The sequence below is a fragment of the Glycine max genome, chromosome 9 (genome assembly GCF_000004515.6).
Source record: "Glycine max cultivar Williams 82 chromosome 9, Glycine_max_v4.0, whole genome shotgun sequence".
NCBI classification, from domain to species: domain Eukaryota; kingdom Viridiplantae; phylum Streptophyta; class Magnoliopsida; order Fabales; family Fabaceae; genus Glycine; species Glycine max.
In genome coordinates, this window is record NC_038245.2 from 34,662,631 (window position 1) to 34,685,158 (window position 22,528).

Below are 22,528 nucleotides of genomic sequence, written 5' to 3' on the forward strand. Positions count from 1 at the left end.
GTTTTCTAATCAGAAAATAAATTGTTGTTTTGTTGAGTGGATGTGTGCAACTTGAGGTGCAATATCAGCAAAAGGTAACTCTTTTTTTTTTCTTTCATTTTATGTTATTTTTATAATGATTTTCTTTGTCTTATATATTACAAATGATAGACATACATGACATTAACTTAGAAACCTTATACCCAGAACTATGATACTTCAACATTCCACTTTGCTATTGTATGTTTGGTTTCTTTGGGTTCCTTAAAAAAAAAGGATGCACTTTGGAAAGTGGTTCATCTTTTGTAGATATTAAAAAATCAAAATTTTTCATCCTGATTTGATCATTTTTGCTTTGTTATGTTCTTTTATAGTATATGCATATAAATTAATTTTTTTATGATATTGAATACTAATTTTAGTATTCTATTTTCTAATATGAAGATGTTGATGTATATCTACATCTATAATAATTTTTTCATTCGTGATGATATTCATTATATTATGGACACAATTTTGATGAATTGTCCTTCTTTATCCTTGCAGGGGATGATATTCATGAACACCATGGTATTTTGCTGTTAATCTCCATTTTCCTGTTAATCAACTTTATCATTTTGGTGTCCATGAACATGTAGAAAACGCTTACCAAATAACCGGTGCATGTGCACGGGTTGCAGACTAGTAAGCATAAAAAATCTTACTAGAGGAATAGTGAAATTCTATAATGAAAATAAGTAATGATTAACAAAAGAAAATAGATATGTTGCACTAATATTATAATGATCTAAAAATAATAATTTTATTATTATAAACTAAAACTACAAAGGAGTGGTTTTATTTTTTTTATTATGAGTGTGGAGTGGTTATATTTAAGTATAGTAACATGACAAATTCTTTCAAATATTTAATGACGAGCGATTGATTCGTGCATCTTTTGTAGTGGTGTAAATTTCTGTCAAGGGAAGAAGTTTCCTAACGCCAGGCCCTAGGGTTTTTCTCTAAGACCTTTACAATTTGGGCCAAAGTTTCCTTGCAAATCTCAAAAATGTGTCTGCTTAAGTTTTTCCCCGTCAATAGTCTCTTAAGACTTTTCAATCTAAACTTTTTTTAAACAAAAAAAAAACTTTTCAAATAATTGATATATCTAAAATATATATAATTTGACAAGTTCAGCAAAATAAAAATTAGGTTAGTTAGAATATTAGTTGGATTAATTTAATGACTCAATATTAATTATTAATTTATTACTTTTTCTTAGTATGTAAGTCACACATATACCTACCTTCTCTAGTCTATGCCTTGTTTGTCAAAGTTTATAAAGTTCCTTGCAATCATTACAACCAAGTCCACACCTTGAATCCATGAAGCAAATATCAACATTCAACAACACCTATATTTTTTTCAGTACTAGAGAAAAATCAGACTCATGCACGAGAAACACATTGCAACCAATACTTCTCTGCATACAAAGTCGCAGAAGCAACAACACAACACAACAAAACAATCAAATAGATGTTGTTTTTGCTTTTGCTAAGGAGAAAACTTAATAGCAGAAACCACCAACTTCTCACCATGTACGAATTATTCCAATGCATTAATTCAAGAAGTTGACCCATTAAAGAATGCATTCACACATGCTATCATTCTGAACTTGAATTCAAAGTTGGTCAAGCGAGGATCTTGTGTGCACAAAACATTCAATTCATAGAAGTCAAAACTCAAAGCATAGTGTCCTTTCGTCTTTTAAATAAGCATCATCAGACCAATTATTATGAACAAATAAATTTAAAAATCGAACAAAAAAGGAACGAACCAGTGAATGTGCAACCACGACAGCAACTTCGCGACGGCTTATGTGACGACATGTGCGACGTGGTATCACGACCCTGACAGCGAGGCTACATGGTTGTGACTAGGGACTTCTAGACATGATGGTGACGGAGGACTCCTAAACACGATGGTGGCATAGGCACGACAGTGAATTGGGCGTGATGGGGCCTCCAGCGATAACGAAGTACTACGATGAAGAATGAGTGAGGAGTGAGTGAGAAATGTGAGTGGCTGAAACGACGCTTGGGTTGCTTTGTTTTATTTTGGGTTAATTTACATTTCTGACGGATCCATATTTCGTCAAAAATTCCATCGGTAATTTCGGATAGAACCAAATTCATGGGTAATATTCCATCAATAATAAAGGTTTTCCGACGAAATATTTGTCTGTCATTAAATTCCATTGGTAAGATCAACATTTTCGATGGACAATAATCCATCAGAAAATTCTGTCGGAACTAATACTTTCTAACATAAAGAAAAGTGTTGGAACTAATTCTGTTAGAAAATTATGTTGGAATCATAATTTTTCTTGTAGTGATAAAAATGTAATTGATGTAAAGAAAAGTGTTCCAAACATGCTTCCTAACATATTCCTTTAATTACATCTTCTAATTTGTTTAAATTTATTAAAAATTATAAAATTAAGAGAGGAATTATTAGATATGATATAGAACTCATAAAATTTTAGTATTTTTAATAAATTTCAACCAATTAAAGAAAATTTGTTCAAAAGAGTTTGTTTGAAAGTATATGTTCCAAGTATTTCACATAAAGGAAATTCCGTGCTTGTACTAGAGCCACTAAATTGTAGACTAGCTTGAACAACACAACTCTCTTAAAAATAGTAACATCATATAGATTAACTTAATAACAGTCACAATATGATCATTGGCATTTTTATTCTCTAATACAGTATTCCATTTACATTGACAATTATCATTATGCATTTTACTTAGTCAAATTTATGCTAAAATCCCACAACTTCTTGGCCAAATTCATGTCCCTTCCATGTGAGTATACTTCTGCAAGATTATTATCTTCAAAATACTTGCCGCTGATTCCACTCACTTGTGGGTGCAAGGCTACATAACATGTTGTTGATGCTCCCTATAGTCAGGTTGGATAAAGTGAATATATATGGAAGATCAGGAGAATCAAATGTTAAATGTTAGTTTTTTCTTAACCTCTTTTCAGTTCTTTAGATTAGATACCAAAAGGAAATATCATGATATATCTATGTAATTAAATATATATTTTTACCCACAATGTATGATTTTTTTCTCAATTTTACTCTAATTTTTTGTTTGTTTTTAATCCTTAAAAACTAAAAAAAATGATTATATGATTTTAATCACCGGTAAGAGACTAAAATTACTTTGTTTTTGTTAAATATAAACAATAAAAATAAATAATTTTTTCCCAAAGATAAAATGCAAAACATCATACTTTTAACAACAAAAATATATTTAAATATACATATATTAATGTATTGTAGTGATTTAACTTACTTGCTGCACATTTTTTGCCATATATCCCAATATCTTCTCGAGTCCAAATAGCCATGCTATTTTGTGTAAACCTGCATAAATCATATAAAGATATGCCCATAAAACTTGACAAATATCATCGATGTTGTAATTAATTGATATAAATAGATAACACGATGGTTGATGTTGCAATTAAGTGATATAAATTACAAAGGTTGCCTTTAGGTGATCTCATGAAATTGTTTTTGCAAAGATGCTTGAAGGGAATAATCCTATTTACTAAGTTTGAATTTATTATATAGAGCAACCAATCCATTTAACAATTTTGTTTTAAAAAAATATTCATCTACCAAGGTTTGTTTGGACAAACTTTTCTAAAAGTTTATAGTCGAATAAAATAAGAAAAAAAAATAAAGTAATTTTTCCCAAAAGTTAAGATTAATTTATGTATAAACTAATTTATAAAAACTTCCTCACGTTAACTTCTCGAAAAGCTTATTTTTAAGTTATAAATAATTTAATTTAAACTTATAGAAAAATTTATTTCATTTTACCCTCTTATTTTCTTCTACTATAAATACTTTTAGAAAAGTGTATCTAAACAAATCCAAAATATAAGATTATAACTCTTGGTTGAAAAATTGGAGCTTATTGCATTGTAAATACATTGAAACTTTTAGAAGACAATTCAAGATGGAGAATTATATATGTAGAATAATTAAATATTTAATATCTTAAATCACATTAATTATTTATATAATTTCACTATAGACCATATATTTACGCAAATGTGCATGGTAATTACCATTTAATAAACCACTATGAATGTGAATATTGGTGGAAACAGTGGCTCCTGGATGAACAGAATTAGCAGTAATATCTATTCCATCTTCCTGATCAAGAGGCAATAAAGATTAAGATTAAGATTATATATATATATATATATATATATATATATGACAAACAACTAATTAATAAGGCAGAACTAAAAGGCAATTTTTTTACATTAACATAAGAGAAGAAAGGTCACCATAATAATGAGAAAAGAATGTAAAACAAAAGTTATTAAGTTTGAGAAAATATTTTGTATTTTCATTTCTTTTAATTACAAAAATATCACATTAATTTTGTTAGAACTATTTTCATTCCTAAGCTTATATGAGAAATAATCCTATCTCGATCAATCCTCTATCAACTTAGAACTATTTTGTTAGACTTCCATGGCCATTTACTAGGATTGAACTATTTTCATTCCTAAGCTAGCTTATATGAGAAATAATCCTATCTCGATCAATCCTCTACCAACTTAGAACTATTTTGTTAGACTTCCATGGCCATTTACTAGGATTGATATGGTAAGTACAAAAGAATTCTTCTATCCACCTCCTCCACTTCAGTGAGAATCTCATTTTTTTGCATAATGTTATTGAGATATTCCCGTTCAACTAAGTTGTAAGCTTTTTCAAAATTTACCTTGAACAAACACATTTTTTAAACTCTATTGCACCTCATCAATCAATTCATTGGTGATGAGAGCCTATTTTTAAGAGACGCAATTTGAGTATTAGATATCAGCATATGCATTACTTTCTCCATCTATTGGAAAATAACTTTGTAATGATTTTGTAAATACATCCAAATGATTTATATGGCTGCATAATCCCCAATCTTTTGTCAATAATCCTTCTTTGGAATCAAAACTATTAATGAAGAATTTGATCCCCTTACTACCTATTTATGTGAAACTGATCTAAATGCAACATTTGACTTAATTACCTACCAAAAGTCTTTCATAAATCTTAAATTAATTAACACCATCAAGTCCAAGACTCTTTCAATTCAAATAATACTCCCTCTAGTTCTTCATATAAGAAACAAATAACTAATTTATCAATATCAATAAAAATAGTTAAGTTAATTAGTTTTAATAATATCATAAATTTTAATTTTATTCTAAAATATCCTTTAACATAGTTGGTTTAAGTAGTGATTACATTTAATGATAGTATAACTTCATCAATAAGTATAACTTATACTCCTCTAGTCTCAAATTTAAGAAAAATAAACATGACACACTAGTTAATTAATCACAATTAATTACATTAAATTTTTTTTTAAAAAAATCCAACTTATCCTTTGAAACTTGATATCAAGAATAAGAAAAAGTTTAAAACTAACACCTCAATTAAATAAAAGATATTTTAAAAATAGTAACATTAAATAAGATAAAATTAATTAGTTGAAGTTTTCTTATATTTGATATCAAGAAAAATATGTTTTTGTTCTTATATTTGATATTAGATGAAGTATTTTTAATAGACCAATAAATGCATGAGAATCAATGAGTAGGTGCCTCATTAATGGGTTTCACAAGATGAAGGATAAAAAAGAAAACTATCAATTAATACATTTTAAAATAAGCCTATATTTCTTATAATTAAAAAAAAATATTCTTTTATTTCTTATATAAAGAATCAGAGGAAGTAATATAAAAAGATTAAAACTCAAATTTAATTAGCTTAATATCATACTTGACTAGTCTAATCCTCACATACTAGCTCAACTTAGACCATAACTATATAAGGATGTTTAAGAGTCAAAACTGCATCAAACTTCAACATGAATGTTGTATGTAAATCACTAGCAACTCATTAGATGGAATACAAACTTGTGTCATATAGTGATGAACCTGTTTGCATTGGAACCTACGCTAAATGAGCTTTATTAATTAAACATATAAATAGATCATGCCATAATATGGAAATATTTATTTAGAAATACTAGTTCCTTAATTAAATAGTGAAAGCATGATAGACAAAGCAAAGATCACATGTAAGATTAGGTATATTAATTTCTATAGTAATTAGCCAAAGGCTTAGAAAAATCAATACCGATGGTAATGTTTACTTATAATGGCATTACGGTAAAAAAAAATACTAAAATTATTAATCATCTCATAACAATGAAATAATGTATTATTTATTATGGTACAACCTTGAGACGTCTTGCGAGTTCATTGGCATGTAAAATGTTAGCAAGCTTTGATTGGCCATATGCACACCAATTGTTGTAACTGTACATAAAAAAATAAATAAATTATACAAAACAATTAGTCTTTGCACTCGTGCTATAGTTCTTGTGTATGTAAAATAAAGATACTTTAAAAATGATAATCATCATAAATTGGGATATTTTATGTTAAGTCATCAATAGAATAAATTTAGGAATAAAGTGAAAGTATATTAGATTTCATGAATAATTTGATGTTGGAACTTCTAAGTTCTTAATCTCCTAGTTAGTCTTGTATACACAATTTCTCTTAGAGTCGCTTCAGGTTTTTGGTGATGGGATATGGAAAAAGAACATGGTTTATATACATTAAAGACCATAATTAACCCTTTTATAAAGTACATAGTCTTTAATTAAAAGTAATGACTTTTGAACTTTTCTTATTTTTATTTTAGTTCATTATAAAAATAGGACTTTTGGTGTCTGCATGTTACAAAACTCATCATCTAACGAACGATAACAATTTCAGTAACAAAGTGAGATCTTTTAGTTAAGCACATACAATAAATATAAAAAAGACTAAAACAAGTGAAAATATACCAAAGTGATGACGTTTATTAGTTTTTTTTTTTAATCTGTTTTCATATCTTTTATGCATAATTCTCTCTTAGAGAATATGAATTCTCTTTTAATGACTGGATGTTAAAAAAGAAAGCTATACCTATAACCTAGACTTAATATAACCTAGAGTCAATATATAGCTTTTCTTAATAATAAGTTTGTATTATCTCAAGAAATATAATAACTTTTAAACTTTTTTTTTAGAAATATTACATTGCAAAATATTTCAAATTTTTTTATAAATATTTTTTTTCTCTATTTCTTTATATCACATCTCATCTCACATTCTCTATTCTCTTTCTATCTGTCTTCCTTTAGTTTATAATATATGTTATGAATTTTTGTTGTATGAATAAAGCTATCTTTTTTTTACCCATCATAAAAATAGAAATAAAACTTCATATATTTACATATTACAAATCCGGTATCAAATGGGATATTCTTAGTCCTAATAAATTTAACCTTATAAAATCACTACAAAAGGACTAATACTTCAATTGTTTTATATCTAGGTAGATCAAACCTTATCAATTGTTTTTTGTATAGATACTTAATTTGAATTATTTTAGCTGACACATTATATTTATGCAACACCTTATGCTACATATATCCACAAATAATACCATAAACTAAAGATTGACAATAATATTTATCATTTTAAGAGTTGAACAAATACTAGAGGCAAGTTGCAAGAAAAAATAATTGAAGTATGTAGCATAATTGTTCTTCTTTTGATAAATTCTTAGAAGAGTGAGGCTTAATAAATCCTTTTTCCATGGAAAAGAATCTGCTAACATAATTTATCATCATAGATATTGTATTTGGAATACTTTTTTTTACCTTGATTGGTCGTTAATTTTGTCAAAAATGATTCCTTCACGATACGTGAATCGATAACCAATTGAGGAGACATTAATAATTCTTCCTTGTTTCTTACTTTCACTTGTTGCTTTCTTCATAGTATCCAACAACATATTTGTTAAAAGAAAGTGGCCTGTGGAATTATGTTGAAGAAAAACTAAAGGATTAAGATTATTTTGACATTTTATTGGCCTATGCTCTTAACAAAATAATAGAAGAATTATTTGACAATTTATGACAAATCACAAGTTTAAATACTATGCATATATTACATGAAACAATTATTTATAACCTTTTTTCCCAAGACTAAGATACACCCATGCATATGCATACACATTTGTACACACTCACATGCAAAGAGCGAGGTGTCACATGTGTATGACACTACTTAAGGCACACACAAATGTAAGCACACATATGATTAATGTGTGCACAACCTACTAAAGGTGCATCACATGAATGTTGGTACACACATGTGTACAAACACACACATACAAAGAAGGATAGGTTTTATTCCTACATTATTAAGCCACATACATGAGCATGCATATCACCTATCAAACACACACATCAAGAGGTTTTGAATGTGTAACTACTTCATGAGATTCATGCACACACATGCACCACCCACTAGGGGTGAGCATCGGATGGGTTTGTGTTCGAAATTCCCCATCCGTATCAAACAAACACAATTCTTTTGAGACCTATCTTCTATCATTTGGACCATCGGATTAGTTGGGTTCAAGTTTGATGGGTCACAAATTAGATCAGGTGGGTCGAAGCGATTTAGGCCAAGATTTAGATATGATGAGCTAATGCGCTACTTATACTCCCCACTACTCTAGATTTGAAGCACCACCATAATCTCATCATTGTCATCGAACAATGAACATTGCAAGCCACCTTCACGCATCAACAACACCACTTATTAAAGGACCATCTTCATACCTAAATGGCCTTGGAAAGGTTGAAAGGGACAATCAAGATGGAAAGGTTAAATCTTCAAATGAAAACATGAAACAACTCTAAGGTTCAAGAACAATCTATGAAGGAACAAAGGGGATAGAGGGAAAGGCTAGTGCATGCATTTTGTGTTGTGTGACACTAGGTTGATAAACATTGCTTGCTTTAGATTAATTTTTTATATGTATGTTTCTTTTTCTTTAAGAATACCCAACTTTTCGATCGGGCTTAGGTATTGTTGGCTGAAAAAAGTTAGAACCGAGCCCAACCACATGAAACCAAATAACTGACCTTTTAACCCAAAAAACCCTATGACCCGATTTTAACCACCCGTTTCTTCATTTTGGGCTTGGATAGAACGAGTTATGTGTGGGTCAGAATTTTTTGCTCACCCCTACCACCTACATATGCACACACATGTTTCACATGTGTATGCTACTACATAAGACACACACATCAATGTACAAATGCACACGAATGTATACACCACCCAACCAAGGCGTACTAAAAAAAATATGTTATTGAAATTAGATAGTTTTAACGTACCTAAGTAATTTATGGCAAATTGAAGTTCAATGTTATCCTTGGATAGTGCAAAAGGAGCTGCACAAATCCCTGCATTGTTTCTTTGAATTGCAACAAATAAATAAATTACAAAGCATTATAACTAGACAATTTGTGTGAGTGATAGAGTTAAGATGTGTGTGCTTAGAGAGAGAAAGAGAGAGAGAGAGATGGGCAACTATATTGAATATGCATAAAAAAATTGGCAACACATCCCATGCATTCTTACATCAAAATATTCAATGAAAGACCAGATGAATTGAAATTTGATGCAAAATTCCGAATAGATGTCATAGAGCTAAGATCTAACTCCATGACATCAACTTTAGCTATGGGAATCTCCTTAAGTATTGCTTCCTTGATAGTTTTTGCACCAATCATATCTATCACCCCCATAATCACATGGACACCACGCAAAGCAAGGACACGAGCAGTCTCAGCACCAAGACCACTAGATGCTCCTGTTAACCAAATATACAAATAAAATTTGTAAGTTTGTTAAAAAATGGAAAATTTTAGAGAGTTTCATATTTATTTAAAAGTGTGCAAGTATTAGGATAAAGTATAAGTATTTTGCTTAAGAGTTTGAAAACTTTTGGTATTAAAATAAATTTTTAAGTATAGATAAGGTTATGGTTCCCAACCTCTCTTTGCAATTGATTAAAATGTAACATTAATTGATGGGGCAACTAAGGGCTCTCTTGGTGTAGCTCGTTGTGGAGGCATATTTACATAGAACTCTACTACCACTCTTGGATTATTTGCTATGAATCTTGGCATTAATAGTGCAATTTTCGCAGAATTGGTCGATGCAATGAAGACCATTGATGATGCAATCCTACCCCGCAAGGGCATTGGATAGAAAACTCCAAGTAGATTTGGCCAGAGATGCAAGAGAAGGCCCTAGGGTTCTTATGAGCCTTAGGGTAGATTTCGGGCCCATGGGCTAAGTACGAGCCCACTTATCTTTGTAAATATTAGATTAAGGTTTCATTATTTTTGGAGCTTGTATTTAGGGCTCCATAATGTAGGTAGGGTACCCTAGAAATATAGGATTTTTCAGCCCTTGTATTTTAGGGCACCTAGACTAGTTTTTTGTATTAGGGGTAGTTTTGTAATTTCACATGCACTAAGTGGATATTTGATGTGTGTGGTTGGAAATAAATTTAATTGAATTGGTAGAAGCCCAATCCAATTAAATTTTAGAGGGGGAGGTGAGCATTTGCTTACTACACCCCATTGCCACATCATATAGTCACACTTTGTGCATGTCCTTCATGCTTTTCATGCCTCATGACACCTAAGCACACTTAGTGGAGAATCTTGGAATTAATCTTGGATTAGTGGGCTGAACCATAACTAAAATTCACTAATCATAATTAGTGAAATTTTGGCTCCAAAGTTTGGCTCCACAAATTCAATTTCAAATTCAAGTGAAATTTGAATTTCCCTCCAATTTTGTGTGACACTTAGGCTATAAATAGAGGTCATGTGTGTGCATTTTTTTAAACTTTGATCATTTGAATATTAACTTCAGATTTCAGAGCTCTTTTTGAGCACAAAATTTCGTGCTCTTCTCTCCCCCTCCCTTCATTCATCTCCTTCTTCCTCCAAGCTCTTATCCATGGCCTCCTATGGTGGTGAGCTTCTTCTAGACTTATCTTCTCCTTGAAGTGGCGTCTCCTCTCTCTCTTCCTTCTCCATTCCGCTGCCATTTATCTTCCAAGAAGCAAAGGAATCCATTGATGAAGAAGATCCTAGGCCTACAAGCTCCAATGGAGCTTGCATCAATTGAATTTGCTTATGAAAAAGGATGGGAAAACATGTGGCTAGAATGCAATTCCATGTTGGTCGTTGAAGCTTTTTTGAATGATAGGAGATTAGTTCAAATTAGAAATAGATGGGAAAAATGCATAGTTTTTACTAACAATGTGAATCTTTTTGTTAGTCATATTTATGGTGAGGGGCCATACTTGTGAAAAGAAATTAGTCTCACATGGTATAATATATATAGAAGGCTTAAATATATTTTTAATCTTCACAATTTAGTATTTTTTTGTTTTTTATTCTTGAAAAGTTATTTTTTTTAATACTTAATTACCAATTATGTTTGTTTTATTTTAATCCTTAAAACACCTTAGATAACAAAAATAATTTATAAGAATTAAAAATAAAAAATGTTAAATTGTATTGATTAAAAACGTATTTAAACTTATATAAAATAGAACAGTCACTTGGGAAGTTTTTAAAGAAATTTTCTCATAGAAGTACTTTCACACGAGCACATTCAAAATCCCAAGAGATGGCGTTCTTGGAACTCAATGCAGGCAGGGAAGTATGATCGTGACCAACTATTCGATGAAGTTTGATGAACTATCCAAATACTTCCCTTATTACAATGGTGAGGGTGAAGAACACTCGAAATGCATTAAGTTTGTTAATGACTTGCTATCTAGATCAAATAGGCCATTAAGGCATTAAGCACCCAGAGATTCATCATTTTCTCACACAAGAGTGTGGGCCCAGTGAAGGAGAACTTTGGTGTCCAAAGTCAAGGAAAGTCATACTGAGTTCTAATGGACAATAATATGATCACCCCCACAATAGTCAAAAGATTTAATTATATTTACTATATATTTTTTTTATCTTTCATCATATTTAGTTAATTTAGATTTATCTTTTCAAATATTATTAAATTAGGTTCGTCTATGGATAAAAGCTGGTTGTATCAATGTTTTGGTAGTTAAATTATAATAATTTGTATCATTTTAAATTATTAAAAAGAGTATTATATTATTTATTCATATAAATAATAATTTTTCTTTTAATATTTTTTTAAAAAGTATTTTTTAATATCTATTACTATTATTTTCCATTATAACAATGGAATAAAGTTTATAATATTTTCTCTTTCATATTTAATCTTGTCAAAAATGATAAATGTACTTGAGTAACGTCTTGACAAATGGGATGATAATAGACTATACTTTTTATACATTTTAATCTCTGAAATTATAAGTGTTAAGTTTTTATTTTTTGACAAAAGGTGTAAGTTATTTTAATCTCTAATGTATAAATTCATTACATTCGTTCTTGACTTTGCATAATTATTATTTACTTTAATATTTTAATACAAAAAAGACAGTGAAAATTTTAATAGAAGAGGATTAAAGTAAACAATTTTTATAATTAAGTCAGACATTAAAGTATAAACTTTGTAAAATCATCTCAAATACTAATTAATAAAGTTTGAAAGTCAGCTCTGGCTTTGTTGGTCAAATTGGGTTATAATATGTGGGTTGAATAGGTCACGGGCTGTCACACAACATGTTCGAGAAAGTATGACATCGCAAGAGATTTTTGAGGTTTTCTTTATGCAATCATAGTATTTAGTGAATTTGTCAATAATTAAATTGCACATCTTTAGTAAATATTCTCTTGGTTTTATCTGCATGACTCGATTTCAATATTTTATATAAGTGATCCCAATTTAGATCCACTTAAACAATCTGCGTCTTGATAGAGATTTTAATTTGGAGTTTAGATATTAATAGAGATTTTTAGAGTTTAGGTGAGAGGAAAGAAGAGAAATTTTTAAATTTCAAAATTGGTGAGATAATTTGAATAAAAGATTAATATTTTTCTTAAAATCAACTTTTCTCCTTTTTAAATTTTTTCAACCAAATAACAAAAGATATTTTAAAAATTTCCTTTCCTTGTTCTTAGGAAAAATATATATTATACAAAATTTTGATAATACTGCTCAACATGCACCTCCATAAGTTTTTTTCTTCATAATTTATCAGACACTCCAACTTAACTATAATCTATTTTAAACATGCACAAAAGGTGGTGATATATATACCACCTTTAAGAAAGAAAAACAGAGAAAAAAGTGACCTGTAACAATAGCAGTGAGACCACTTCCATCGATTCCATGAGTAACTTCCTCGGCAGTAGAATATGATGAAAACCCAGAAGATCCTATTCTGCTGAATGGCCACCACATCGTTTTATTTATTTTTTGTTTCTTTTTCTGGGTTCTTCCAACTCAATTCTTCTCTCTAATAATAGACTGCAAGAAATCTAGTATTATATATCAGTTGGTGATGTATGTGTGTATCGGTGCCAATACGTAGATTAAAATCATGATATATAAGTTGCTGATGTAAGTGTGTGGGAATAGTTTTAATTATATACTTATCTTTTAAAATCAATATACATGATTAAGAAATTAAAAAGATGTAAAATAAAAGATAGATTATGTAATTAATAATATATTAAAATTTTAAAAATTGTCATTCTTTGTTGAAAATTACTTGATTTAATCCTTAAATATTATTATTTAAAATGATAAAGACACTTATTAAATGTTCTTAGCAAGTGGAAGGAAATTTCAGAGGTTCTATCTCTGTCATACAAATTGATGACTCCTGTCGTAATAAAAATAAATAAATGTGATGAGAACTACTTTTGTTTGTTCTGGATCTGTATTTCCGTTCAATGTCCCAGTTATTTTATGAGACACATACTGTACGATACAATGCTGCTTGCATCAAAATGTACAATTACTTTGATCTGCAAATGCTAATTTTTTAATACAGTACATGACTATTAATGACAAGTAGCTATTCTACCAAAAAAATTAAGTAGCTGATCTTTTATCTTCTCAACCACCTGAAATGTGATTACTTAGCCTACTTGACAATATTTTTTTCAGCAAATGTCGATTTTAATTTCACGTGACTAATTATATGTAGCTGTTAATGCTCTTTTATCTTCTCAACTACCTTGCTTAAAAAAAAAAAAAACTTCTCAACTAGTACTTTTTTTTCTGAAATGCAATACTTAGCACACTTGATAAAGTTTTTTCTTTTTAAGATGTAATTTTCATCTCCTATTTTTTAAATCCACAATTTTATTTTTTTTATTTTTTAGTTGAAATATTTCATTCTTACTTTTAAAAAGTTTGTAATTTTAATTCTTTCATTTTTTAATTATGATATTTTGTCTTTTACTTTTAAAAAATTTATAATTTTAATCCCTGTAACCAATTTAAGCCGTTGATTTATGTTTTATGTAAATATTTACTTATGTGTTTGATTATTATGCATATGAAAAATGTTTTTTTTCCTTAAATTATTTAATTGCTAACAAACTAATTTATTAAAAAAAAGTATACAATCAAATTTGAAATTGACTAAGGAAACTAAAATTATAAATTTTTTAAAAGTAAAAAATAAAATGTCTCAATTAAAAATAAGAAGATTAATATCACAATTTTTTAAAATAAGAAAATAAATATCTTAATTAAATAATAAGAGGACTAAATCATTAATTGAAAAAATAGGAAGATAAAAATTATATTTTAGTCTTTTTTTTTGCAAATGTCAAATTAAATATCACATCAGTTATAAATCTTTTGTTTCAAAATAACCTTGACAAGAATAATGGTAATTATTTGAGTTCTTAAATTAAAAATGGATTCTTATTTAGTTATTTACATTTTTTTTATCAGAGTTATATACATGCTGAAATGTCAAATTTAATAACCATTAAATTTGAAATTAAACAAAAAATTTAGTTATTATTTGAAATTGGACTTTAACTGATGTGATCATAAATGATATTTGTTTTTAGAGGGTAATAAATGCGAGAACAAACTCTTACAAATTTAGTTATCACAGTTAATGTTTCTTGTATTTAGTCTTTATATAAAACTTTTAAAAAAATAGCTTATTTTTTCTAAGAATAGATATGAAAATAAGGATTAAAAGACTAAAATATAAATATCAGTCAATTTGTTTAAGGATTAAAAATTAAATTTTTAAAAAATATTTAATCCTTAAAAAAATAAGATCTAAAATCATATTTAACTGTATAAGATAAAAAAAAAAACCAAAGTTATATTTTAACTTAATAAAGATAAATTATGTTAAAAAAAATGGTAAAAGTGTATTACTAATATTTTTCTACTGTATTCTTATAAATTTAAAAATTGATACTTTAATTGATATATGATTAAGTAATTAAAAATTGTTAAATAAAAATAGATTATGTAATATATTAAAATTTAACAAGCTATTATTCTTTGTTAAAAATACTTTATTTGAAATTTTAAATATTTTTCATTAATATCATAAAACACTTATTATTGAAATTTCTTTTTTGTTAAAATCAATTTTTTTAGCTTTTTTCTTCTTCTCAAAAATAGGATAAAATTAGCGATTAGCGCTTAGCAGGAGGAAGGAGGTTTCACTTATTATTTGGTGAGATACTACATAAATGCAATCTACCTCAATGCCCTCTTCGATACTAGAGATGGAAATAATATTGAGTGTATCAAAACAAGTTGGTGGTGTTTAGTTCAAGGGAGTTGCTACGTGCACCCAGCATTATTGCTGGGGCACCCAGCAATTGATTGAAAGTACCATTTTGCCCTTTAAAATAAAATTATAAAAAACGCAAATCATTTCCGGAACAGTTTTTTTCGAACAAATTCTTCTTCTCTCCCGTCCCGGAACACAGCTTCTTCTCTCCCGGAACAGCTTCTTCTTCTCCCGGAACCTGCTTCTTCTCTTCTCCGTGAAGCTTCTTCTCCGCGAGGCGCGCCAAGGCTTTCTTCTTCTTCTCCGCGAACAGGTTAGTTCCCCTTCCCCTTACCCTTAGCTTGTAATGTGCATCACTGTTAGCATAGCAATGAAACCTTAGCATAACAATGGAACCTTAGCATAGCAATGGAACCTTAGGGTAGAAGACGAGAGGGGAGAAGACGAGAGTACGCCGGAAAAAATGGCGGAAATGGCTGACGGAGGAGTCTTCCGGAAGACCCCTTAGGGGTTCTTCCGGAAGTTCCGGAAGAACGTTTTCCGGAAAGTTTCCGGAAGAAGTGTTCTTCCGGAAGTAACCAAACGTCTTCCGGAAGAACACTTCTTCCGGAAGATTTCCGGAAAACGTCTTCCGGGAACTTTCCGGAAGAAGTGGTTCATCCGGAAGAATTCCGGAAGACTCGCACTTCCGGAAGAAGTTTCAAACTTCCGGAAGACCTTTCCGGAAGAACCCTTCTTCCGGAGTGTTTCCGGAAGAACCACTTCTTCCGGAAGTGTTTTTTTTGTTTTTTTTTGTGTTTTTTTTTAAAATTTTTTTTAAACAGAAATTGTTTTGTTTTTTTTAAATGAATTATTTTATTTATTTTGGTTATTTTGTTTTTTAGATTTTATGAAAAATGAAGTTTGGGTTTTTGTTGTCATATTTTTTTTATAATTTAAATTGTGTATTTTTACTAAATATTAATTTGTAAATTAATTTTTTTTTATAAAAGTAGTTGTGTTTGTTTTTGTTTATTGTTTTTTTTTTAAATTAGTGTTTTTTCTTTAAAAATGAAGTTGTCTATTTTTATAATTAAAGTTGTGTGTTTTGGAAGTTTTATAAAAATACTAATTTTTTATAATTAATTAGTTTATTTTATTATAAATGAAGTATTTTATTTACTAAAAAAATTGTGGATGTTTACTAAATAATTTTTTTTTTACATTAGTTGTTTAATTTTTTTTAAAAATTAAGTTGTGGATGTTTAGTAATGAATTATTTTTATATTAGTTGTGTTTTGTTTTTATAAATGAAGTTGTTTATTTTTTTTAAAAAAAAATTAACTTGTTGATGTTTACTAAGTAATTTAGTTGTGTTTTTTTTTATAAATGAAGTTGTTTATTTTTTTTTAAAAATTAAGTTGTGGATGTTTAGTAATGAATTATTTTTATATTAGTTGTGTTTTTTTTTTTTTATAAATGAAGTTGTTTAATTTTTTTTAAAAAAAATTAAGTTGTGCATGTTTATTAATAATTTTATTTTACATTAGTTGTTTTTTTTTATATAAATGAAGTTGTTTAATTTTTTTAAAAAAAAATTAAGTTGTGCATGTTTATTAATAATTTTATTTTACATTAGTTGTTTTTTTTATATAAATGAAGTTGTTTAATTTTTTTTTTTAAAATTAGGTCGTGTATGTGTGAAAATGATTTGATTTAAGTTAGTCTTATTTGTTTATAAATAAAGTTGATTTTTTATAAAGAAAATTGTGTATATTTTGACAAAAAAAAAACGTGTTCGACATGATTTACAGATCATGGCCAGAACACGAGGTTTAGGTCGTGCCATAGGTAGATTTGTAGGCAGAGATAGAGCTGCTGACGAGGATGCTGGCGATGTTCCCGAGAGGCGTAGGCCTACTGCCTCAGCCCGTAGGCTACGCGTTCATCAGATGACTACGGAGGGACGTGATATGGCTGAGGACGTCGCTGACATGACTGATGATGTCCCTGAGCAGCCTACGGAGGCACCTGAGATGCGTGCGGACGCACAGGGTGCTGATAGTGGTGAGGGGTCAGATGGTGATGATGCTGCAAAGGGATTCCCTGGTGGTCCACGTGACCCGTCAGTGCTCACATCATTTGCCGAGCATGTTGCACATGCCGTGTGGAGTGGACAGGTATTTTAATTTGTTAATTATTTGTCATTGTTTATTTATTTGTTTATGATTAATTTTTTTTTAATAATTGTATAATTTGTACTTCAAATCAGGAACGTCCTGATTTGAAGTTAGTGTCACATGGGAGGAAGCTGACACTGATTGGGAGGCCAGTGCCTGAGATTGAAGGCCTGGTGGCTGCCACAGGATTAAGTCCACTGATAGATTGTTCAGTTATTACTGGCGATCCTAGACTTATATCCGCATTTGTGGAGAGGTGGCACAGTGAGACTAGCACCTTCCACCTTCCAGTAGGAGAGCTGACGATCACATTGGATGATGTGTCGTCCATTCTACATTTGCCCATCACTGGCGCCTTGCACAGTTTCCACGCTCTTTCTACGGAGGAGGCCAGATTCTTGCTCACGGAGTTGCTGGAAGTGTCTGCGGAGGAGGCCAGAGCCGAGACAGCGCTCACACGTGGAGCATATGTACGATTAGGATGGGTTCGTGACATTTATGAGACCAGATGTCAGGCCCGGCGGTGGATTGTCGCAGCTCGCGCTTATTTGCTGCACCTTGTCGGTTGCACTCTTTTTGCTAATAAGAGTGCAACATACGTGCATGTGGTCCATCTTGACGCTTTCCGGGACCTCGCTCATAGTGGTGGTTACGCTTGGGGGGTTGCCGCGCTGGTTCATATGTACGACCAGTTAGATGAGGCTTGTAGGACCACCACCAGACAGCTTGCGGGGTACTTGACGCTATTTCAGGTAAATTTTGTGTTTATTAATATGTTAGGTTCGATTATGATTTAAACATGTTTTTATGTTATGTTAACCTCAATTATTGTGTAGTGCTGGATCTATGAGCACTTCCCTAGTGTGCATCAGTGCGTGACTGACGACACATACCAGGAGACGTCCCCACGTGCTTCCCGGTGGTTGACGTCGAAGGCGCACATGAAGGGCATCACAGGAGCACCCTACAGGGCACGTTGTGATGGTTTGACCGTCACAGATGTGTCCTGGTTGCCGTACACGGAGCATCGGGGTGTTAGGGCGTTTCAGGAGATTTCATCGTTCCAGGGTCAGCTCAGATGGGGTCCTATGATCGTCGCAGTTCGACCGGAGAGGGTGGTACGCCAGTTCGGTTACATCCAGAGCATCCCTCCGCCGCCTGTTAGTGCATGATTGTCACAGGATCAGATAGATGACAGGTGGATGGAGTTTGCGGATCACTTACTACCTGTGGGTCAGCCTTGTTTAGTGCCTGGGCAGGTATCTGCGGATTACATTGAGTGGTTTTTCCGCATATCTCACCCTTTCATGACACCGACCCAGGCAGCTGACCAGCAGAGGGATGCACCAGCTGCAGACCCTGAGGACTACATACAGCCGCCCAGCCCCCAGGTTCCAGTGGCATTTGACCCCCCTCCATATGTGGTAAGATTATTTGCGCGTTTAATGTTTTATGAGTTGTTGTTTATTTTGAATTTCATAATAAATGTTTTTAATGACTTTGACAGGATGATTACGAGGGATATGAGGCGATTGCACAGAGGTTGGAGCGTGTGCTCAACCTTAGGATAGTCACTGCAGGCACAGAGTTATATGACATTATGCAGGACTGCCTGACGATCGCGAGAGGGGGACCCAGTGCTGATGGGACGGTCAGGGCTCGTCAGAGACGCCGCACGGACCATTGATCATTGTATTTATTTTGTTGTGTTGTAGTTGACATGAATATTTGTAATTATTACAGTTTTTGTTTAATATAGTTGACGTGTTTTGCACAGTTTATTATTTTATAATATAGTTTGTTATTCCGATTGTTTGTGGTCCTTAAGCGAAGTTTACGGTTGTTTTAAATTTATTTTTAAAAAAAGGGAACCTAGAATCATGAGTTTTGTTTGTAAGAATTACATAAAAAATAAAAGTTTTTAAAATGATTAATAATTCATAAGTGAACCCTTTTTCCATGTTCAAGTACCCATGTTTGTAAGAATTACATAAATGAACCCTTTTTCCATGTTTGTAAGAATTACATAAAAAACATAAGTTTTTAGAATCATGAGTTTTGTTTGTAAGAATTACATAAATGAATCTTTTTTCCATGTTCAAGTACCCATGTTTGGGATTTTTTTGCGTGGGTGTGCCTGTGCCCTGAGACAATGGAGGGCGGCCATTTCTCATGTTTGGACGTCAAAGAATCCAAAAAAAATAGTCCCGTTCCCCAGTTCCGTCAACTAACACGTCAAAACAAAGCCTCAAAATCCAAAAAAATAGGAAATGAACCCTTTTTCCATGTTCAAGTACCCATGTTTGGGATTTTTTTGCGTGGGTGTGCCTGTGCCCTGAGACAATGGAGGGCGGCCATTTCTCATGTTTGGACGTCAAAGAATCCAAAAAAAATAGTCCCGTTCCCCAGTTCCGTCAACTAACACGTCAAAACAAAGCCTCAAAATCCAAAAAAATAGGAAATGAACCCTTTTTCCATGTTCAAGTAAATAATTACTGTAATAACCGAATTCATGATTGGCCTAAAGCAAGCAGAGCTAGCATGCACAGTTCCATTATAGGCTACATAACAGCATATTAGACCTAATCATCTTGCTTGTTTACAATGTGATAAACGGATTAATTAAAGGATCCTAAAAAAGATCAAATCTTCCAAATGCACAGAAGCTCCACGATCACAATCTTCAAAACCTATTCATTAAAGAAGCAAGAGAGTTCATTAAAGTTCAAACTTGGAATATTCTTATTCCCCTTGTATTCTTGTAACTCTCGCAAGCATACTCATCGTCACCATTAAAACGCATTCACGCATAGAAGGCGGCGCGCACATTCTCCAAGCAATTAATAGCCACCTTAAGTTACATACACTACTACATAAGTGCTATTTTACGACACGGTATCAGAGACGGTTGTATAAAACCGTTTTTGAAACGTCTATTCAAATACGATTTTTATAAAACCGCCCTGGTTTATGCCGCTTCGGATTTCAACTCTCCAACGCTTCGGATTTCACCACTTTTAATGCTTTGGGTTTCTGAACAACCAATTAAAAAGTGATAAGCGAAACATTTTTTCCCAATTCCAACTAAAAACTTTTTGTCCCTGTATTTATTATTATTTTAAAATAAAAATAATATAAACATAATTTTTTTAAAAAATAAAGACATTCACCTTCCCTTTCTCTCTCACGACTCCCACCTACCACCACAAGCAAACCCACAACCCTTTCTCACTCACGTAACCTACCCTCTCTCCAACTCTGCATGCTCCAGCGGAGCCCAGGGGCACGCGTCGATTTCAGTGGCCGGAATCGCCGTTGTTGCTTGTTCTGGTTGCAGCCTTTGAATGAAAACCAGAACCGCAGCGTGTGGTAGTCCCCAAAGGTTTCGCTAGCACCTCCGACATCTTGAACTTGTCCTCGTGTTCGTGTCGGAGATTAAGATTTGGAATGGATCATCGAGATCCAGATCTGAACCATCTAAATCCAAATCGCCATCGAGATTTAGATCTAGAATAGTTCTTGCGTTTCAATCTGAAACAATTTTGCGATCTGTTTTCATTTGATTTCTTGAATCTGAGATTGTTTTTTTGTTTTCTTGACCACTAAACCCATTCTAGAATCTGAACCCTTTAAGTTTTTTTTTCTCATTTTTTCATGAAACTTTATGCATTCCACCTGTTTGTTGAAATTCCTGTGCCAACAATTTCCTTGCTTAACCAAACGAGTAGTTGATAATATTAATTGGTTAGTGACGGGTTACAACGAATTATATCGCATAATGAATACAAATAAATAAACAATGAATGTTTAGTCTTCATTTAGGTCTACATAGTGTGTTTTGAATGACATCAAGCTTGTGTATTCCTGCATTCTACTAATATATGGAATTGCCCATTGCTTTGCCTGAGAATAACAATTGGTTGACCACAACAGCGCTGGGGGCGGCAACGGACAATGGTCTTTCAAATAAACCTGTTGTACATGAACAAACATTATATCATGCGCTGACCGTGCCAAACGAACAAGCGAAGTCATTGCATAATTGTTACACTAACTATATTCAATGTACCTGAACAAAATGATTTCCAAACACGTGACCGACACATATGATGCGGTGGCCAGAAGAGTCAGGTGGTGGTTGACTTCTAAGAGGGAAAAATGTCATGCTTTGTTGTTGGGACAACGATACAAGGATTACGTTATACCGTGAAGCAATCACATATCCCATGTCTGTTATATCCATCCACTTGTCCACACTAACCTGAATGAACCAAACATACACATGTAAGTAATTTAAACATTGTTATTAAAAAAAATTAACCTAAAAACATACCTTTGAAAATCCATCAACAAGTAGGGACAACTTTAATTGTTCAAATCTCTCTGTGCCACCGAAGAGGTTCATGTACTCATGCGACCACCTGCCAAGTTCTTTAAGCAATTCATTACGCACTAACGGCCACGAATCTTCCCCCATACCTAATAAAGCGCCAATGGACCGATATCCACAGTTACCGTCCGCTTTCACATCCACAACGTCACGAATGAAACCTTGAAAGAATGACGCAAATTGATCCAACATCGGGATGATCCTTGTTGGCTGACGCGGTTGAGAACATGATGCACTTCGTTTCACTGGAGAGTTGCTGCTTTGAACAGAATGAAAAGCATCAACATACTCCCAGTAAGACGGATCACGCTTTGTGGGATGTTTGACTTC

General features: G+C 31.7%; 1 protein-coding gene and 1 long non-coding RNA gene across 2 annotated transcripts; both read right to left on the reverse strand.

Moving 5' to 3' along the window:
• Positions 1-2,650: 2,650 nt before the first annotated feature.
• On the reverse strand, positions 2,651-13,480 carry LOC100777167 (short-chain dehydrogenase TIC 32, chloroplastic). Its single transcript, XM_006587223.4, has 8 exons — positions 13,221-13,480; positions 9,550-9,781; positions 9,303-9,382; positions 7,773-7,926; positions 6,297-6,375; positions 4,108-4,195; positions 3,324-3,394; positions 2,651-2,922 (listed from the first exon to the last, which is right to left on the reverse strand). The coding sequence occupies exons 1-8, from the start codon at positions 13,327-13,329 to the stop codon at positions 2,764-2,766; spliced, it is 972 nt and encodes a 323-aa protein (XP_006587286.1). The 5' UTR covers positions 13,330-13,480; the 3' UTR covers positions 2,651-2,763.
• An 8,200-nt stretch (positions 13,481-21,680) lies between these two features.
• LOC121172824 (uncharacterized) lies at positions 21,681-21,940 on the reverse strand. Its single transcript, XR_005886547.1, has 2 exons — positions 21,878-21,940; positions 21,681-21,780 (listed from the first exon to the last, which is right to left on the reverse strand). It is a non-coding gene; the product is annotated as an uncharacterized lncRNA (long non-coding RNA).
• Between the last annotated feature and the right edge of the window lie 588 nt (positions 21,941-22,528).